Source organism: Neofelis nebulosa, chromosome 1 (assembly GCF_028018385.1).
Source record: "Neofelis nebulosa isolate mNeoNeb1 chromosome 1, mNeoNeb1.pri, whole genome shotgun sequence".
In the NCBI taxonomy this organism is placed as follows: domain Eukaryota; kingdom Metazoa; phylum Chordata; class Mammalia; order Carnivora; family Felidae; genus Neofelis; species Neofelis nebulosa.
The window spans coordinates 63,101,080-63,120,491 of record NC_080782.1 but is presented as its reverse complement, the minus strand read 5'-3'; the positions used below and the strand labels follow the sequence as shown (position 1 = coordinate 63,120,491).

Below are 19,412 nucleotides of genomic sequence, written 5' to 3'. Positions count from 1 at the left end.
TGTTAATACAACTTATTAAACATGCTGTAGGTGGCAGGCACCTGCTGAAAGCATTATATACAACTCGTCATTTCATCCTCATGACAATGCCAGGATGCAGGTAACTACTCCCTCCCTACACAGAAGGAAATCGAGGCTCAGAGAGGGTCTGTGATTTGCCCAACATCTTCATGGCTGACCAACTATGTGCCTGGGAGAGTCAGTTAATCTCTTTGTGCTTCAATTTTCTTATCTGGAGATGGGATAATGATATTGGTTTCATAGAAGCATCAGGAGTGTAAAACTGAACGAGATGACACGAAATGTTCACCGTTTCTGTACCCTTTGGACCTACTTCTTGAATCATGAAAACGGAGCTGTGCTCTCTGGGAACCTTCCCTTGGCCACCACCCGTTTCACCAAGTGGGAGAAAAGCCACTCAGCGGTGGCAGACGTCACACAGTGCAGCTCTCCATTCAGCTGTGTCTCTAAGCTCCTCCTATGTATGGCCTGCGTCCTGTCCTCTGCCATGCCCCATCCTGGAGCCCAGGGCCTGGCCCACAGCTGGAGGGTGCTCGGTGTCCATTTGTGGCATGAATGAAGGCAAGAATCATTTTAAAATAAGATGGCTCAAGCCTCCATTCCATTTTCTGTGGGCAGTGTTGTATTCACTTTTTCTCCTACACTTAATATGCATTACATAGGTAAAAAACAAATATAGAACAACAGAAATAAAAATTGTACCGGTCATTTACCGACTGCACAAAGCCTTCCAGGCCCTGACCCCAGCGGGAACTTAGGTCGTTGGGGGCAGAGTGGGGACTGGGGCCGGGGGGGGCGGGGAGGGCAGCCACATGGACAGCCCTGGCGCACTGTCAGAACCGCATTTCGGGGCCGCCCTACTGAATCAAGAAACTAGGTGGAGGCAGGAGGGCGCTAATGCGCGCTCCAGTCTGGGCTCCTGCGGTGGCTAGAGCTGCCCAGCGGTACCCTCGCGCTCCCGGGAAAACCCCGCGCACGCGCGGTCGGTCGGGAAACTCACCGAGGAGGCGCAGCTGGCCCGCGGCGCCGCCGCGCACGGCGAAGAAGGCCCAGAGCGCCTGCGTGGTGTCGACGCACAGCAGGCGGCCGCGCGGGCGCCCGTTGACGCCCAGGAGCACGTCGCCGCCGGGCCGCAGCGTGAAGCTGAGTGCGTCGCCGCCGTTCGGTACGGGCCCGGCGCGCGCCACGACCCAGTACTCCTTTCGGTCGAGCAGCGCGTCGGGGTCGGCCGGCAGCTCGGCGGGCCGGAGTCCGCCCGGGTCGCACGACGTGATGCCGAAGGCTACCGCGCCGGGCGCCGCCAGCCCCGGGCGGCCCACCTCCACGAAGAGGCTCTCGCCGGGTCGCAGCGGGCGCTCGGAGAAGACGAGCGTGCGGCCGCCGTCGGGCCGCGGGGCGCAGGCCACTTTGCGGTCGGCGGACAGGCTCACGTCGGGTCCGCGCGTCGCGTGGAAGCGCAGGTCAGCCTCGAGCAGCGCCGGCGACGACGCGGGCCGCGGGCGCTCGCGGGGCCCGCACGGGATGGCGGCGGCCGAGGCGTCGGCGGGCGGCGGGCCCGGGGCGCGGCCCAGCGCCAGGTGGCCCAGCTTGGCCACCACTTGGTTGTTCTCGAGCTCGTTGTTGTCGAAGTTGGCGGCGTCGTGGCTGCTGGGCGGCAGGCAGGCGCTGAAGCGGGCCTGGCTGAGGCGCGCGGGCGTCAGCGTGTCGGCGAATGCGCTCTCTGCGCCGGGGCGGAAGGGGGGCGGTGAGGGTGCGGGCAGTCAGCGGGGAGTCTCCCCCCCACGCCGCCCACAAGCCTCGGTCCCCTTCCCCCCCCCCCTCCCGCACAGCCCCTCACTTTTCTAGTTCACGTGTGTACTGACTTAAGAACCACAGGTGCACGGAATCTGATTAAGCATAACCCTTTTGACTTTGGGATGGGCAGATACAGCCCTTCCTCCGTTTTTCCATTCTTTCCTCCTCCCTTTTTTCTCCCTCCCTTCTTCGCTCTTTTTTATTCCTCCCTCCTTCCTTGCCGCATTCCAGAGGTTTTCACGTTTTGGAAAATCTGAAAACCCTGTATTGTCGGCCTCCCCAAGTAGAACATAAGCTCCAAGAAAAAGTGAATGCTTTTGCTCTTTATTTGTGGCCTTTTGTGACAGGTGCTACTTTAAGCTCCTTTCATGTGTTATCTCAGTCCTCATACAGCCTGTGAGGTATGTTCCGTTATTACCAGCCATCTAGCAAAGAAGGGAGGTGAGGCACAGAGGGGTTAAGGAATGTGACCAGGGGTCACACAGCAACTGTGGCAAAGCCACAACAAGAACCCTGGCTCTTCAGCACATGCTGACTCTGAAAGAAGGCAGCGCGGAGCCCAATGCCTAGGTGGTGCACAAACATGGAATGTGTAAGAGATGGCCTCATTTTATAGGACAGAAAACTTAAGAGTTTTAAGTCCAAGTCCTGAAAATATTTTTGAATAATTTTTAGTGATAGGGAAAAATGTTCACGATACTACATATTATATAGTTAAGTAAAAGGAACAAAAGTAGTGTTTCATTTAGGTAATACAGGTCTTTATACTTTGGTAAATTACTTGTTGATTGTCTCCCCAACTAGAATGGGAGCCCTTGCCTGTCCACCAACACGTTGTCAGGGCTTAGCAGATTGCTGGGCAAAGAACCTTCACTGTTTATTGGATGAATAAATGAATGAATGAGGTCTCTGAAAGACACTGATGACCACTCTGAATAACAAATCAGGAGAAGAAAGAGTCATTAAAGTATTGTGAAGTTCTTGTTTTAGAACTTCATATTTAGAAAAATATTCTCATTAACCATAATAGGTAAAGCAAGAAAAAGTGTTTTTCAAACTTCTCTAACCAGCCCCCTCTGGCTAAGATTTGTTAAATGTTACCATTCTGTAGTTTATATCATGGAAAAAAGGATTTCTTTCTCTTTAGTTTTCCAAATATAAAATTAAGTCATAATAATGAAGATGATTTTTCAAAAAGCATGCCATAGCCCCTAGTGAGAATCTGTTATGTTACTCCCTACCCCACCTGTAAAAATCTACAGGTTTTATAAACTAGCCATCCAAGTTCAGACCATGGTTCATAGACCTGTCTGTGTAGCCTACTGGTGTGTTAACTGATACTTCTACGATAAATATGTATACCACAAAGTCTTATCACCAGAAAACCTATATTTTAAAAAATCGTTTTCAATTATTAATGTGGCAAAACACCCATTATATAACATTAAGTGAACAAAAGAAGATCTGAAAGTGAATATATTATTTGATTCTAACTGTGTGGGAAATGTATGTATAGGGTGCATAGAAAAAGTACAGAAAGCATATACATAACAATCTGATGCTGGTTATCTCTGGATGGAAATTTGCTTTTTATAAAGTTTTTAGATTTTTCATTTTTCTCTAATGAACATGTATTGGTTTTGTAATCAGTAAAACAAAGGCATGTGTGAAAATCTAAAGTATTTTTTTGAAAAGGTATTTTAGATAGTGGATGTTTCTGGTGTAGACGTCAACTTCTGGCAAGAGCCTCTGGGTGTGGGATGTGATACGCTTTCCCAGGACTCTGCCCCACCCATCCTGCTAGGCTAAGCCTAAAGGCATTGGCTGTGGCAGGCCCTGGGCCTGTGTCCTTGCCAGTGTTTGCTTCGTCCTCCACTCCAGTGCTCCTCCTCCTTGCCCCTGACAGCTCCACATAGGAGCCCATCCTTCAGTGCAGTATGATTAAGACCATGGCCTGTGGAGATGGTTCAAGTCCCGGCTTCAGCCTTTCCTGGCTATGTGACTTGAGGTAAGTCACAACCTCTCAGAGCCTCAGCTTCTTCATTTTAAAATGGATTAATCCTGGTCTCTGTTGTTACAGAGATTAAAGCAGATGCTTTTATAAGGAGTGTAGCACAGGGGTGCCTGGGTGGCTCAGTCGGTTAAGCAGCCGACTTCAGCTCAGGTCATGATCTCACCGTTTGTGGGTTCGAGCCCTGGGTTGGGCTCTGTGCTGCCAGCTCAGAGCCTGGAGCCTGCTTCGGACTCTGTGTTTCATTCTCTCTCTGCCTCTCTCCTGCTTGTACCCTCAGTCTGTGTCTCAAAAAAATGAATAAACATTTAAAAAAATTTTTTTAAATAAAGGGTGTAGCACAGAACATGGCACAAAGTAAGTGCTCAAAACATGTTAATTATTATCATTATTTCTTCAACATTTTTTGATCAAAATGTATAGAGTACTTGACATGTGCCAGATGCTGTGCTGGGCACTGAGTGAAGAGCAGTGAAGAAGCAGGCATGGCTCCTGTGCCGGTGGAGCTGCTAGTCCAGTGGGAGAGGCAGACTTTAGGCACGAAACCGTGTAAGTACAAACTGTGATGAATGCTACTAAGAGCCACTGTCCTCCATGGCTCTGTAAAATGGGCATGTTTCAGTGGGGGAAACTCAGACTCTGAGATGCAGAGTGCGCTACCCCACGTCATGCAACCAGGGAGTGTCAGAACTGGGGTTCTTTGAGACTGTGTAAAAGGTGGACTTGATCAGAAGTGAGGCCTGAGAAAGGGTCAGAACAGGCCTCCCTGACGGTGACGATGGAGTGAAGGCCTGAAGGCCAAGGAAGTGGTGCTTAGGAAGTGGGGTGTAGCCATTGCAGACAGAAGGAATAGATTGTGTGAAGGAACAGCATCTCTGAGGTGAAAGCTTAGTCTGTGAGGCTGGGGTGACAACATACGTGACAGCATTCAGCCTGGTACCTGGCACACAGCAGCCCTTCAGAAAAGGTTGGGTCTCCTCACTGTATGCAAGGAGCTTTGTCCCCACCAGGCGTCTCTGAGTGAGACAGTCCCAAGATAGCACAGTGCTGGCCTAGGCCTGACACTTGACAATCCATCTCTCAAGAGATTCTCTGTGGAGAACCAGCTGGTGACAGGCAGAAATGCCACGATATCTAAAGGCCACCAAGGGAGCTTATCAAGATTTCTAACCTGTGACCCGCTCTCCGGGCCTGATGAAAATATACACAGCCATTTTTTTTGAGACACAATCTACCAGATGCAACTCCATGCATTATCCTCATCAATCCTCCCCATTATCCCACACAGCTCTATAAGATGGGCACTTTTCACAGTGGGAGGCTCTGAGAGGTGGAGTGAATTAGTCAAGGTCACACAGCCAGGGGTGATCCCAATAATGAGATTCCCGCTCAGGCTACGTGACTCCAAAACCAGACCCCACGACCACTAGCAGTACTGCTTCCAAAGTTCAGCTGTCCTTGTTTAGCTCTTTGAGCTGCCAGCATGTGGACTCAGCCTCAGGACAAGTGGCTCTTGGAGTTGCAGTCCCCAGGGGGCCTAATGTGACCCCCGAGGGGAAGAGTCCAACTGTTCTGCCCCTTCCCCAAACATCTACGGAGCAGCAGTCCCAGGCCAGGCACAGGGAGACTGGGGTGACTCGGATTGGCTCCCCAACCTCCCACTCTCCCTGGACCTGGGACAAAGCTGGGTTCTTGCCTTTCTTTTCTTTCCCTAGCTCTCTCAGGTCAAATATGTCTGGGGCTGGACGTAAAGCAGAATTTATGTCCCAAGAGAAACCCCATCTTTGTGTGAAGACGAAAATGAAGGAAGGCTAGAAGAGTCAGAGACAGAAGGAACCATCCATCAGTCACTTCATTGTCTCCAAAGGACTGATTCAGGACATGCACTAGAGGCAGAAGAGCCAGGACATGCTGACAGAATGGATGCAGGGCAAGGAAAAGAGGAATCAAGGATGACTCATGAGGTTTTGGACCAATCAACCGAGTGGGTGGTGCCCTTCACTGACAGTGGGGATGGCTGCCTGAATGTGTTCAGTGTGGGATGCCTTTTGGATGCCAGGAGGAGATGTGAGTAGGCAGAAGGAAGTCCGGACTTCAGGGGAGGCGTCAGGGCTGGGAATATGGACCTGGGCACCAGCAGCCTAAAGACGGGATTCAAGGCCCCAGTGATGGGCTCGGATCATTGGAGAAAGAGGGTAGGTGGAGAAATGGTCTTGCTTTAGGATGGTTTGTTAAACTCCACAGACGTTCTGTACACTTTTCTACATGCGTGTTGTATTACATGATGGAGAAGAAAGCTGATGATAGAACCCTGGGGCTCTCAGCATATGGAGACAAGCAAGGAAAGAGCCAGAAAGGAAGCCAAGGAGGAGCAGCCAGGGAGGCAGGAGTAAAACTGGGGGCTTGTGAAGCCAGGAGGCACAAGCAGGTGAGAGGCTGGGAGAGATCACCTGTGCTGAAAGTGAAAGGCCGGGAAAGAGGACGGGGCTGAGCTGCGGATCTGGCAGCGTGGAGCCGTCAGAGAGCTTGCAGGCTGAAGTGTGGTGAAATGGTGAGGACAGCTTGGTAGCAGCCAGATTTCAGTGCATGAGGGAGGAATTGGATAAAATTGTTGTGAGGTGGTACCTGAGCACCAGCCACCCCACTTGCCACTGTTACAGTTGGGAGCAACCTTCTTCAAAGTGTCTGGTGGTGAACTTAACCCAGAAGATGACATTGAAGGACTAAAATGCTGACAGAGATACTGGTCATCAAGATGGAGTCCTGCCAGATTGGGTGATTGCTGACTGCATTGGTAACCGGTAGAGACCAAATTTTGAACCTCCTCAGCATCGACTTTTTTCCTGTACCTATTAGAGCCTGCAGAACCTAAGTTGGTTTTGGTTCAACTTCAAGAGAAAGCCTTGTTTGCAGTGCCTAAAAATTACAAGCTGGTAGCTGTACCATCGTCTGAATTGTATGACAGTGCATCAGGCTATCGACCCATCATTTCTTGTCTCCTTCAGCTTCTGATTGGGTTCAGTTTTATACACAACTGAATTCTGTGCAGTGGAGAAGTGAGCACACAGCCATACACAGCGTAGAATAAACATGGTATAAAAGTCTTTCTGAGGTTTATCCCTTTCATACTTCCTAAATTGCTACCCACTTTCTATTGTTTGAATAGTAAAGTTAATGTGGAAAACTATATTATATCTGACCATACGTATATATGTAAATGGTGTAAACAAATGTATAATTTACTACTGGTTCTACTCATACTTTGTACATTAAAGAAAGTGGACCTCTATTTGCATTTTAAATTTCACCCTAAACTTTTAAAATTAAATACAGATCACTCGGATGAGCTGAAGAGGGAAGTGGAGAGGGTGGCATATAGATATTTTTAAGAAAATTTTGCTCTGAAGAGCAATGAGAAAGTAGCTGGTGGAAGAGAGTGTCAAGGGCGTTTTTTTGTTTTGTTTTGTTTTTAATGGAAACTACTGGACCTCTTTTGTGTGCTCATGGGAATAATCCTGTGGCGAGAGAGAAAGTGAGGCTGGAGAAAGGGACAAATGATAGGAGCAATGTCCCCAAACAGGCAGGAGGATACAGGAGCAGAGCTCTTTCAGTCTTGGCCACAGGAGGGCAGGCAGCAAGGCAGGGGTGTTGGGGTTTAACAAAAAAGGGTGTGAATGCCAGGTGTGTGGGCCACTGAACTCATGCTTTTCCAAGCAAAGAAGACTGAACCAGGAGAGACAGACCTGTTGGAGCCTGGCCAGTCCTGGATGTGACCTCAGTTTCCATCTGCAATGTAAGGACCCTCACCCCTGTCTCATAGGCCTGTGGGGAAAGTTAATGGTAGATCTGTGGTATAACAGTGTGCTTGGCACTGTGCCTGGCACAGAGTAGACTTTCAGGAGTCCCTAATAGGATATGCCAGTGGCTACAGACTGAAGATCTCACCCCAGACTCGGAAAGGACAATCCTTCAGGCCACCTTGCCAGGCAAATGCCTTACTATTGGGGCAGGGAGGTGGGTGCTGGCCTGGACTGTTTGGAAAGAAAATATTAACTGTAAAAGCCAATTACTTTGTGCTGTTCCCCAGTGAGGCTCTGGATGTAGCCACCTGCAGCCATTCCCCCTCTGCATGATGTGGGGTGCTCACAGGTCCCGTGCTGAGGCAACTCCCAGGGTCTTGAGCCCAACCCCCTTCCCTATCATGACCACTTATCAGCTGGGTGACCTTAGGCAAGTCCCTGCCTCTCTCTAGGCCTCAGTTTCCTCACTTGAAGCATGGGGTGGTACAGTTGATCTCTAGGCCCTGCATCTGGATCCATAAATGCAAGTCCTTGTCAAACACTTTGTTCATAACACTAATACACAATAAACACCAACTCTAGTACCACCAACTGTTAGGTGGCATTGGCCAAATTATCCATCCGTGCTGATCTGCAAATGGGGGGTGATGCTATTTCCTGCCTCATGGTGTTCTTATGAGGACTGGAAGATAACACCCAGGCAAAGCTGGCAGACGGGGCTCAAGGCTTTCAAGGGTAAATTACTCCCCTACAAGGCCTATACAGAGCTGTTGTTTCTGGTTGCATGGCATCTGACCCCTTTTCTGGTTCCAGCATCCAGCTTTTCTTCTGAGGGAACTGCCTCACACCCACCTCCCACTTCCACAGATTACCTTGAGAAGGAGGCCTTGGCCACTCTATCCCATCCTTCTGGCAATGGAGAGCAAGGAGTCTAAACCTTGAACTTTAGCTAGACCTTGTGAGAGAGCAGCTCTCCTGCTGGATTTATTAATATGGTGGGACATGGTACTGAAGCTGCTGGTGTCCTGCCCCCCCCCCCTCCAGTCCCCAAAGGAGAGCTCAGCTGAGAATGATGCTAACAAAAATGATAGGAGGGTAAGAAATAAAGGCAGGTCAGTATTTCAGGTGCTGTTCATTGGGTTCCTGCATCAAGCCAGGCTTACAGGCAGGTGTTCCCCTGCATTTTCAGTCATGAGACATCTTGTTTTCCTTAAGCAAGATTGAACCGGTTTTTGCCATTACAACTAAGGTTTCTGACAACACAGCCTTCAATGCCATGGCTTTAGACTGGTGTTGCTTATTTGGTCTGCCACAGCCTTCCACCAATGGGCAGAGGAAGGACAAAGGGGCTGTGACAGTGACCACTACTGAGGTGTCTAAAAGAGGGACAGAGCTGCCTCAGGACAGCATGGGGCCTAATTCCAGAGCTCCAGGAAAGAGCTTCTCAGAGGAGCCAGGGAAGGGAGGGGGAAACCTGGCCAAACCTTCCTCTCATGGGTCTAAGAACTACTAAATTCAACAGAAAGTCACTTGCCTGGGCTCAGCCCCTTCTCTTTGGCTCGGAGGAGTAGAGAAATCACAGGTTCTCAGGATGGGACTGCTCCAGGTCCAGCAAGGCCATCCTGGTCTGTCCCCCGGGGAATTTTGGTAAATGCTAGGGCCACAATGCAGCCCTGTGGGAGAAGGCACTGCAGTGTAGTTTGCTTGGGGGTGGGGAGGGATGCGGGTAACTGGTGGCACCTAGTCCATCAGTGTGGAAGCTGCTAGGGAACAAGGGACCAGACAGATACACAGCAGCACAGATAAATCTGAAAATGGGGCAAGTGGAAAAAAAAAAAAGAGTAAGATTCTTAGTACAGTCCCATCCATATATACATATGAAACTATACATATTTTTTAAAGATACATCCAAGGGCTTATACTGAACACCAGAGTGGTGCCTATCTGGGCAGGGGATGGGGTGAACGGGAGTATAGAATGGCAGCTGGGCATGAAGCAGAAAAGAAACGAGAAGGGGCTTTCGTGGTCCAGTGATGACACCATGCCTTGAACTGGCACGTCTCAAGAACTCAGCTTGGCACCCAGCCGGGAAGAGGAATAGGCACCAGTGCAAAGGGGACTCTCGTGATCACAACCAGAGCCTTAAGAAATCTAGATGCCTGGGGGCCACTCCCACAGGTTCTGATTGAACTGGTCTGGTGCACGCTGATAGGTGGGGTTTTCAGAGTGCCCCTGGTGATCACCATGTGCAGCCACAGCTGAGAACCCCTGAACCACAGAGATGGATGCACCTGGGTTCTAATCCTGGCTCTGCTACTCACAAGCTTGGTTATTTTAGGCAAGTCACTTCCCTTCTCTGAGTCCTGAATTCTTTATCTAAAAGGACTAAATCACCCTGTCTTGAGGAAAGAGAATGTCGAGAGTAGGCACACCAGGGTCTGGTCACATAGATGTAGCTTTTCTCTGCTGCAGTTGGACCCTCCCTGCTCCCCACCCCATCCTTGCAGGAAGAAGCTGGGCTAGGAACATAATTCCATCAAGTAAGAGAACTATGTGAAGCCTATGAAGGTTTTTATTTCTCAGACTTCACTTTAGGTCAAGTTCCAGGGCAAATAAAGGGTCCTCCTACCTCACAAGACCGGGAGGATGCTTCTCAGATGAGGGCTGCCAGATAAAATACAGGATGCCCAGGGACATTCAAATTTCAGAAAAACATTCTTTTTTAAGTATATCCCAAATATTGCACGGGACATACTTGCACTAAAAAATTATTGTTCTGAAATTCAAATGTAATGAGGTGTCCTGTATTTTTATTTGCTCAATTTGACAACCTTACTCAATGACACTTTCATTTGTTGGTTTTCAATCTTGTGAGGGAGGGGTGAGGGGATCTCTATTCTGGAGTTTTACAGCTGACAGTCTCTAAAGGAACTGTGTCACCTCCTTATTCCTTGTGAGGAAAAGGAAATCAGAGAGTTCTGGATTACACAAACACTGGCTCCCTTGTGTTTATCTACTTGTTACCTTAGACACCACCATTAGAAAGCCCAGTTCACCCAAGAATTGGGAGAGGGAGATCCCATTTATGGTGGAATTTCTGTGGTTCTCATGTTGCCTTTCCTCATGCTGGCAACAGTAGGGTACCTGTTGCCTGAGCTCAAGCCATAAAAAATCATGAAAGCTTAGCTTATTTTCATTATAACTTTTTTTTTCTGATCATGAATCATTGGTAACTTTGGTGGGGGGGGGGGAGGGAATCACCCATAATCCCTTTACCCAGATGTACCCAATGTCAATTTGCTCTTCCCCTGGGAAGGAAACATTCAGCCTTGATCACATGCCAGAAACTTCCCCATTATCTCCTATAACCTTCCGAAAGAAAAAGAACTTTATTTCCCTTTCTGATTGTAAAAGCACCATAAGCTCTTCACACACGTATATATATATTTTTAAAGGTAACTCATAGAGGTATAAAGACATGAAATCCACCTGGACTCCTATCACTCAGAGATGGAATTCCTTTGAATCTCACTTGTGAACCTGGTCCTGGGGCACCTGTACTACAGGTGCTTCCTATCAACCAGCACATCTCAGGCCCTACCTGAAGATAAGGAAACTGACTCACGTCTGCCACACTATACCAGTGTTCCAGGGGGGCTCTCTCCTTTTCCTCCATGGGGCTTGAGGCATTGGAGGGGCTCAATAAAAGTTTGCTAGGCGAATGGGGGAAGAGTCCATGACTCCTCACAGGTTTATTCAGATTCACTAAGTCACCAAAGGCTGCTTCCAGTTTGTATTTTCAAAAAACCCCAAGCCATTTGCATTGGTTATTGGGTGACTGTGATTTCTTGACTGTTACCTCAATACATGGGCTATGTGAGGGAGCAGGTGAATGAGGAGTGATTGTTTCTCTGCTCTGTAGGAATAAAGAACTCCAAAAAAGAGTGACAGGAGATCTAGGAGGCTTTAGAAATCTACGTCTCCTGGAGGTGAAATGCAGAACCTTCCATGGAAAAGAGTGTGGGGGAATATGGTTAAAATGCCCAAGTAAGGTCCCAGCTTACAGGGTGGTTAGCTATTCATAGTCTGGTCTGCCTAAGCATGGAATTCAGACATGTGCTTCCTCCTACATGCAAATGGGCAGAGATTCTGATTTCTTAGATGTTATTTCTTAAGTGTCTTCTATGTGCCAGGCACTGAGCTGTATCCCTTTCATATATCGTGTCACCCTGCCAACAATGCCATGAGGTGGTGCTACCATGAACCCATTTTATGGATGAAACTGAGGTACATAGAGGTTCAGTTACTTGGCCAAGCCCACACAGCTGGCAAGTTGAGAGCCAGGTATAAAACAGAGGTCTGTGTGACTCCCAACCCTCTCCTCTTTTTTTTTTTTTTTTTCCTTTAAGGTTATTTATTTATTTTGAGAGAGAGAAAGAGCACTCATGCACACACAAGCAGGTGAAGAGCAGAGAGAGAGAATCCCAAGCAGACTCCTTGCTATCAGCAGAGCCCGATGTGGGGCTTCATCTCATGAACCATGAGATCATGACCTGAGCTGAAATCAATGGTCGGACACAACCAACTGAGCCACCCAGGTACCCCTCAACCCTATCCTCAGAAGTTCTGCTGCCTTCCTTCCTTCTTTGGAAGGAGGGCACAGCCGGGATGCATGCATTTTCCCTCCTTGCCCAGTGGTGGTATGGATGGCAGTGGTGGCCAAGGAGCCCGGGCTGGAGTGTTCGTTCCTTCAAGGTGCAAGGCAGAAAACCCAGAAACAGCCCAGACATTCAGATATACCAACCAGGGTACATCTATACCACAGAATACTACTCAGCACTTAAAAAGGAACAAACTACTGATTTACATGGCAACAACATAGATGATTCTCAAAAATACTGTGCTTTGATGAAGAAGCCAGGCAGAAATGCATATATACTGTATGATTCCATTTATATGAAGTTCCAGAATAAGTGCAACTAATCTGTGGTAAAAAATCAGAACACAGGCTGCTTCCAAAAGAGGGGAACTTTCTTGGGTTATGGGCAGGTGTATAAGTCTCTCAAAACTCAAACTTGAGATCTGTGTATTCCCTGCAAGTAAATGACACATAGGGCTACGTCCAGATTCTCTGAGCAAACTGATCTCCCTTTACTGCCCCAGAAATCCAGGCTGGGCTGGCTCACATGTAACCTGTGAGTTCAAGAGCTGAGGTCACAAATAGCAGGTCAGTGGTCTCCAGGGGCTGGAGGTAGGGGAGAATGAGGATATGGGTCTCCTTTGGGGTGATGAAAATGTTTTGGAACTAGAGGTGATGGTTACCAACTAAATGCCACTGAACTGTAAACTTTAAAATGGTTACTTTGACATTATGTGACTTTTAAATCATTTTAAAAGAAAAAAAAAAAGTTTCAAGGTAAGGGTTTCTACGCCCAGGAATTCTCACCACCAGATTTCAGCATTAGTGGCTGCCTCCTCTGTTAGAGTCAGGCCTAGCCTATCTTGTCTGCCTGCCTCCCGGGTGGACCTTGAGCCCCTGGCAGTGGACACTGTAGATGTGCGAGGACTGGGCCATAAATTTGATTGCTGAGTAAGTGGATGTGTTAATGACTGAATGCATGAGTGAGTGAGCAAACACATGCATAAGTGAGTGAATGACTGAGTGAGCAAATGAACAGGGAGAGAAGGAATTAGCAAAGGAATGGGTAAAAAAAAAAAAAAAAAAAGAATAAATGCGCAAGTACCTAATGAAGGGGTCTGAATGAACCTGGGCCAGGACATGGACTCTGGACCCAACCCGTGTGGGTTCCAGTCCTGGCTTTGCAACTCAAGTTATTTAACCTCTCCGTGCCTCAGTTTTCCCATATGTAAAATGAGGATGGTGGGTTGTGGTAAAAAAAATAAAAATTAAAAAAATGAGTGAAAATGCGTCAACTGCTTAGAACAAGGCTTGGCAAAGTAAGCCCTTCCTGTTTGTGAGTATGAAAGAAATACACATCCATGCACACAGAACTACTGCTTGGTCCAGATCGTGACCTACCGAGGAGCTGCACCTCATCCGTGATGCCATAGACGTCGATGAGCGCCCAGAGCGGGCCGCCCACGGCCACGCCACAGTGGAAGAGCACCGGCTCACCGTCGTTGACGCTGTAGAACACGCGGCCGTGACGGTCTGCCCAGTAGGCCAGCACGGTGTCACGCAGCGCCAGGTTCTCGGGCAGCGCCTTGGCCCAGTAGCCAGGTCGCGTGACAAGGTCGGGGCAGGCGTACTTGGGGATGTCCTGGGCGCTCATGAGCGACGGGTCGTGCGCCGTGAAGCCAAAGCGCAGTGCACCGCTCCAACCCGGGCGCACTGCCACCAGGCGCAGCCGCACCTGCTCGTACAGTCGGATGGGCCGCTGCGTGAACGTGACGCCGTTGCAGAAGCTGTTACGCCGGGTGGCCCGCCGCGAGTGGCCATCTAGTCGCACGTTCTTGCCCTTGGCCTGCGCGTGGAAGCGCGGCGCTTCGCCTAGGACCGGGCGCCGTTCCGGCCCTGGGCCACAGCATGGGCGGGTGGCCAGGAGGCGTGCCGGCGGGCTCGGGTCTGCGGGAAGAGACAGGCAGCAGGGTTAGGGCCTCTCAGAACTTTCACGGCCCCAATTCGACTTTTAATAATCATTGCCATTTTAAAGTCTATCTTCATTAGACTGGTAATTGATAAACTTTGGGAAGGTTCCAGCTACCGCCAGCCTACCTATGACTATCACACAATGTCACAATACCCACTCCACAGATGAGCAAACTGAGGCTTAGTGTGTGTGTGTGTGTGTGTGTGTGTGTGTGTGTGTGTGTGTGGTGAAAACCTTTTCAGAGCTGTTTCATTCCCAGTAGGGCCAACACCAATGAATTTGTCACAACAACCAGGCTGGGGTCAAGTGACTTCTCTGTCCCTATCAAATCTCCAAATCTAGAAGCTTCCTCCAAGGGCCACTTTTGGGCTGTAGAGTCCTTCCAAAGGCAACTGGGGCCTTGGGTTCTTAGGGGAGTAGTGGGGGTCTGGCTGATTTTCTCTGTGCAAATTTTGTTCAAAAGCAAGGCAGAAAAGGCAATAGAAAGAAGGCAGTCTTGGGATCATTCCCCTGACAATAGAATAAAAGGCAATATAGAGTGCAGCCTGGAATCCCAGCTCTCTAAGCACTTCCTGGCTGTGTGACATGCACTAGATCTTGTCACTTCTTTAGCCTGTTTCCTTGCCTGTAAAATGGGAACATTGTTTAACCCACACAGCTGCTAAAAGGTCATGAGGATGAAGTTCCTAGAATACTGCCTGGCACAGTGTGATAATATGATCAGAATACTGAGGTTCCAAAGGAAACCCAAGCCAGGATGCTGTGACTTCCCCTCCCATTTACCCACAGAAAATGAAGGCATTCTTTATAAACAAGGTTAGCTTTTCTAGAACATGCACCTTTCAAGATTCATCTCTAAGGGAATTTTGCCCAGGGGACCTGGAGAATCTTGGGAAGGTCTCTTTTCAAAGGAGCTGGTTGCTGGCCACAGACCCAGGTGGCTTAGTATTGAGGTGGGAGCTTCATCCCTCCCACCTGTCCTCCATCCCAGGGGCAGTTCCTGCGAGGCTCTGGAAGCCTGGGAGATGGTGGGGTGGGTAATTACTGCACGAGTCTCTGCTTCTCATTCACAACAGCAGCTGAGTACAATTTTCATGGCAAGTGCTTATAAATTGCAGGCAACCCCTAGCACACAATGGCCTGTAGACGTGGGAGAAGAACAGCCATTCTGGGGAACGAGAATCCACTGCAGGGACTAGTCGTCCCACACCCACCCACAGGGTTCACTGTGCTCTGGGCACGTCGCTGGGCTTTCATTAATGTTGAGCCTAGTGGGAGTGAGGACTGGGGAAAATGAAGAGGGAGAGGCGATGATGAGGCAGGCAAGCCGTGGCTCCCCTCCCCAAGCCTGTGGGGAGGGACGCCCAGTCACGGAGGTAGACAGCCATGCTGGGAAGCTGGAGGCCCCCCCTCCAAACAGAAGCCACAGATCCACAGAAGAAAGTATAAGAAATGAAGCCAAGGTCCTGCATAAGAAAAAAAAAAAAAAAAAAAAAAACTTAAGGGACTTAAATCATTCGTTCACTCAACAAATGTTCAGTGAGCACCTCGTATATGCTAGGCACTGGAAATACAACCCGTTACCATGGGGGATGAGGCTCCCACTCTGATGGAATGGGCATTCCGGGGGCGGGGGGGGGGGGGTGGGAAGCAAAGTTAGGCAACAAGGAAAACCTACTCTACCTGGTGGGATGCATTACAGAGAAAAACGTAGTCAAAGAAGCAGGGAAGAACGAAGCATTAGCACTTCCACGGAGGGCCTCTTTGATGAGTGACTTCTGAGTCGAGGCGAAGGGAGTGAGCCACGAGGGTATCTCGTTCCAGGCAGGAAGAGCGCTCCAGGCAGGGGTAACGACGAGTGCAAAGACCCTGAGGTGGGAATGTGCTGGCGTGGCTGAGAAACAGCAAGGAAGCCAGCTGGGATGGGGAGGTGGAAGCAAATGAGAGCAGAGCTGGAGCCGCGAGGGGGTGGCAGGTGGGGAGGAGACCCCATGGTTGCTGCTTGTTTCTTCCTTAACTAATTTACTCCGAGGGAGAGGGACATTACTGGAGGTTTAGAGCAGAGAGGTGAGACTGCTAGGCTGTTGTGTGGAGAGGGGACTGCTCGAGGGGCAGGCAAGGAAGCTGGGGAGGACAAAGGCTACTGGATTATTCCAGGCAGAGATGATGATGGCTGACATGGGGAGGTGGGGAGGACCTGTAAAGGTGGTGACAAGGGGTCAGATTCTGGTCCTAGAGATTTGGAGTTTCGAGGTTTTAATGAGACACATTCAATATACTTGCCTTGGGTGTATAAAATATATGCAATAAATAAGACAAATAATGGATACTTAAAGGGGAGGCGGAGAGGTGGTAAGGAGGGAGAGGAAGACACCAGGGCTGGATCCTGGAGGGCGGGGGCTTTTCCATTTCATCTTTGATTTCCCCCCCATGCTCAACAGAGGCCTGACACTTACCAGGCGCCTGATAAATGCCAACTGTTGCCTCTATTATGTTAGAGCTAGAGCAGACCTCAGAAATCATCTCTGAGAAGCCCATTTCACGGGTGGGGAAATGGGCCCAAAGAGGGAGAGGGGCCTGCCAAGTTGAAGTTCAGTAGGGGTTTGGGCAGGCCACCTCTGATAAAGGAGACAATGTCACGGTTACTTCCACCCGAGGAGGATAAGGAGAGCCCTCTTTTGCTTATAAGCCGGGTTGGCTTGGTTTCTCATATTTGCAGCCCAAACTTCCTTGATTGATAGGAGTTCCTCCGTAACCTTGAATGAGACATGAAGGAAAGGGAGACCTGAAGGAAGGGGAGCCACGAAGGGCTTTCGGCAGAGCAGGCCAGCACGGCCTGCCAGGGAGGGGCCCCCAAGGCAGTGAGGAGGGTGAACCCAGAGCCACACTGTGGGTCGTCTCCAGAACCACAAGGATAAGAGCAAGGGCCCACTGGAGAGCTTTTTGGAAGACAAAAATGAGATAAGTAAGGGAAGTACCAGGTGTAAACCGTCAGGAGAGGCAGCTCAGGGACCACAGAGCCTGCATCCTCCATGCATGCCGTAGCCTTGTGCGAGCCGCTCAGCTTCTCTGGGTTGCAGCTTCCTCCAGTGCCCACAGGCCGAATTCTCCCCAAGGTCCCCACAGCTGGCAAACACTCCAGGAAACATTAAATAGGACCACAGATCAAAAGCCCTTCTGAGCACCAAAGACCACAAGCCACTGTTATGTGATTATTTTTCTCTCCCCTGCCATCGCTGTTGTTTTCCCAGCCTTGTCTCTCAATCCGAGAGTTTCTTTGCAAAACAGCTTGGGAATCCTTACATAGATAATCAGTCAGAGTGGCCTGGCGGTTGAAATGAACGCTGACTGGGGAGACACACAAGGGGAAGTTTCCTGTAAAACCAACTATATGTTAGGACAAAATCTAGCCAAGTGACCAGCGGAGTTTACAGACTCGTTCAGGCTCGATTAAGTGATCCAGCTTCCTTCGGGGAGTGAGGGATAAACACTGTTTCTACCCCCTCAGAGGCCAGCGCCCTGACGTGAGGCAGAAAGACCAGACTGAAAAAGTGTCTAAAGAGGATGTGTTATTTATGCAAATAGAAAATGCTTAAGGTGAAAGAACAGTAATAAGCAATCTCCAAATTGTACACCAACGTCCGCTTTTAGCTTGGCTCGGGGAAAGTGGCTTCTCCAAGAAAGAGAAAAAATGTCAGTGTGGATGGGCCCCAGGGGCCCTGCAGAACATCCTAGATCAGAGAGGTCGACGGAAAAACTGAAGTTTATCACTTAAATTACTGCAGTAAACACCACAGCCACATTATGGAAAGTTTGGCAAGGATGAGAAAAATCCCTCCCTTCTCCCTGCCTTCACACCCTAACTCCCACGGCATTTTTCATCGGCCCTGCCCGGCCCTTATCCACGTAAGGACCATTGGCTGTGCCCTCGCTGTGTGCTGTGGCCTGGGCCAGATGTTCTCCATTTGGGGTTGTGGCTAATTCTCCAAATGAATCTTCACCTGCAGAATTGTTGAGGTGAAAAACAAAGCTCCAGGCAGTGGAGACACTTCCCTTGGCTGCAAGAAACAGTGTTGAGACGTAAACCCAGCAATGTCTGACTCCAAACCAGCGTTCCTTCCTCCTGTCCCAGCTTTCTTCCATAAGCGGTGCGGAAGTACTGAGCACCTTTTCCAAGTTCGTTGCAATCAGAGCCCCCATCCAGTTTTGCTTCCTGCCTTCTCTTTTCTAACTCAGCATTACATAAAAAGCATTCCTCCCCCCCTCCCCCCCCCCCATGGCTCTTGAGCATTCACAGTGCTTGTGTTTCATGGCTGCAGAATATTCCATCGAGGGCCAAAATGTCCCCCACCGTTCCCCTCCTGGGGATCACTTCAGCTGTTCCCCCAAATGGCTGAGTCTGTGGGCACAGAGGTTCCTAGCTGCCAGGACCAGATTCAAATGGGCATGCTGTAACTGGTGAAAAAAACCTTCTGCCAGGACGAGGCCCCATGCCCCCTTCCTTCCATGGAAGGATGAGTACCCGCCGGCTTTTGAGGGGGGCCACCTATGGCCAGTGAGCCCCCTCTTCTGGCCAGGAATCGGACCTGGGGACTCTAAGGACAAGGCAGGGCAGAGGGAGTCTTGTGAAGTAGGAGCCCAGGAGACCTCTGTAGCAGCCCATCCCGGGCGTAGGAGGGAGCAGGAAACAGTCCTGGCCCAGCCTCACAGTTGACCAAAGGCTGCTCCAGCCCCGCCAAGGTCAGAGGGGAGGGTCTTTCCAGCGTTTCATCAAGGAAGCAATGCCTGGACTTTAAACGCATGGGCCAGAGATTTGGGTGTGGGGTGAGCACTGAGTGGCTGTGGATGGTTAGGGAGGACGGGACTCTATTCTGATTAAATGTTGCAACCCCCCAGCCTTGCATGAGTCCTTTGGTGAGACAGGTGGACAGAAGAGCAGTTCTGGTGGTGGCTCTGTGGTCCTCCCGCATCAGTGCCTTAGAACACCCCTCCTGGGCTCTGAGTTCGAGCCTGTGCTTTGCTGCTCGTTTGCCTTGGGTCCCTGGGCAGTCAGGTCACTTCCCAGGGCTGCAAGTTTTCATCTGGAATGGTGTGTGATCTTAGACCCCTGTCTTGGGCTGCTGAGGGGCCATGAGAGCATAGAGAGAGCCTGGCACAAATCCTGGCACACAGTAG

The 19,412-nt window shown here is 49.8% G+C and overlaps 1 protein-coding gene and 1 pseudogene across 2 annotated transcripts in view; one reads left to right on the top strand and one right to left on the bottom strand.

Moving 5' to 3' along the window:
- NEURL1B (neuralized E3 ubiquitin protein ligase 1B) overlaps positions 1–19,412 on the bottom strand; it is a 34,950-nt gene that overhangs the window by 2,679 nt on the left and 12,859 nt on the right. For both annotated transcript variants that reach the window (XM_058723450.1, XM_058723453.1), the window contains exons 2-3: positions 13,667–14,212; positions 1,022–1,741 (exon numbers count right to left, since the gene is read on the bottom strand). In XM_058723450.1, the coding sequence (XP_058579433.1) occupies positions 1,022–1,741; positions 13,667–14,212 (1,266 nt within the window). The remainder of the gene's footprint in view (positions 1–1,021; positions 1,742–13,666; positions 14,213–19,412) is intronic.
- LOC131489090 (cleavage and polyadenylation specificity factor subunit 5-like) lies at positions 5,947–8,217 on the top strand (annotated as a pseudogene).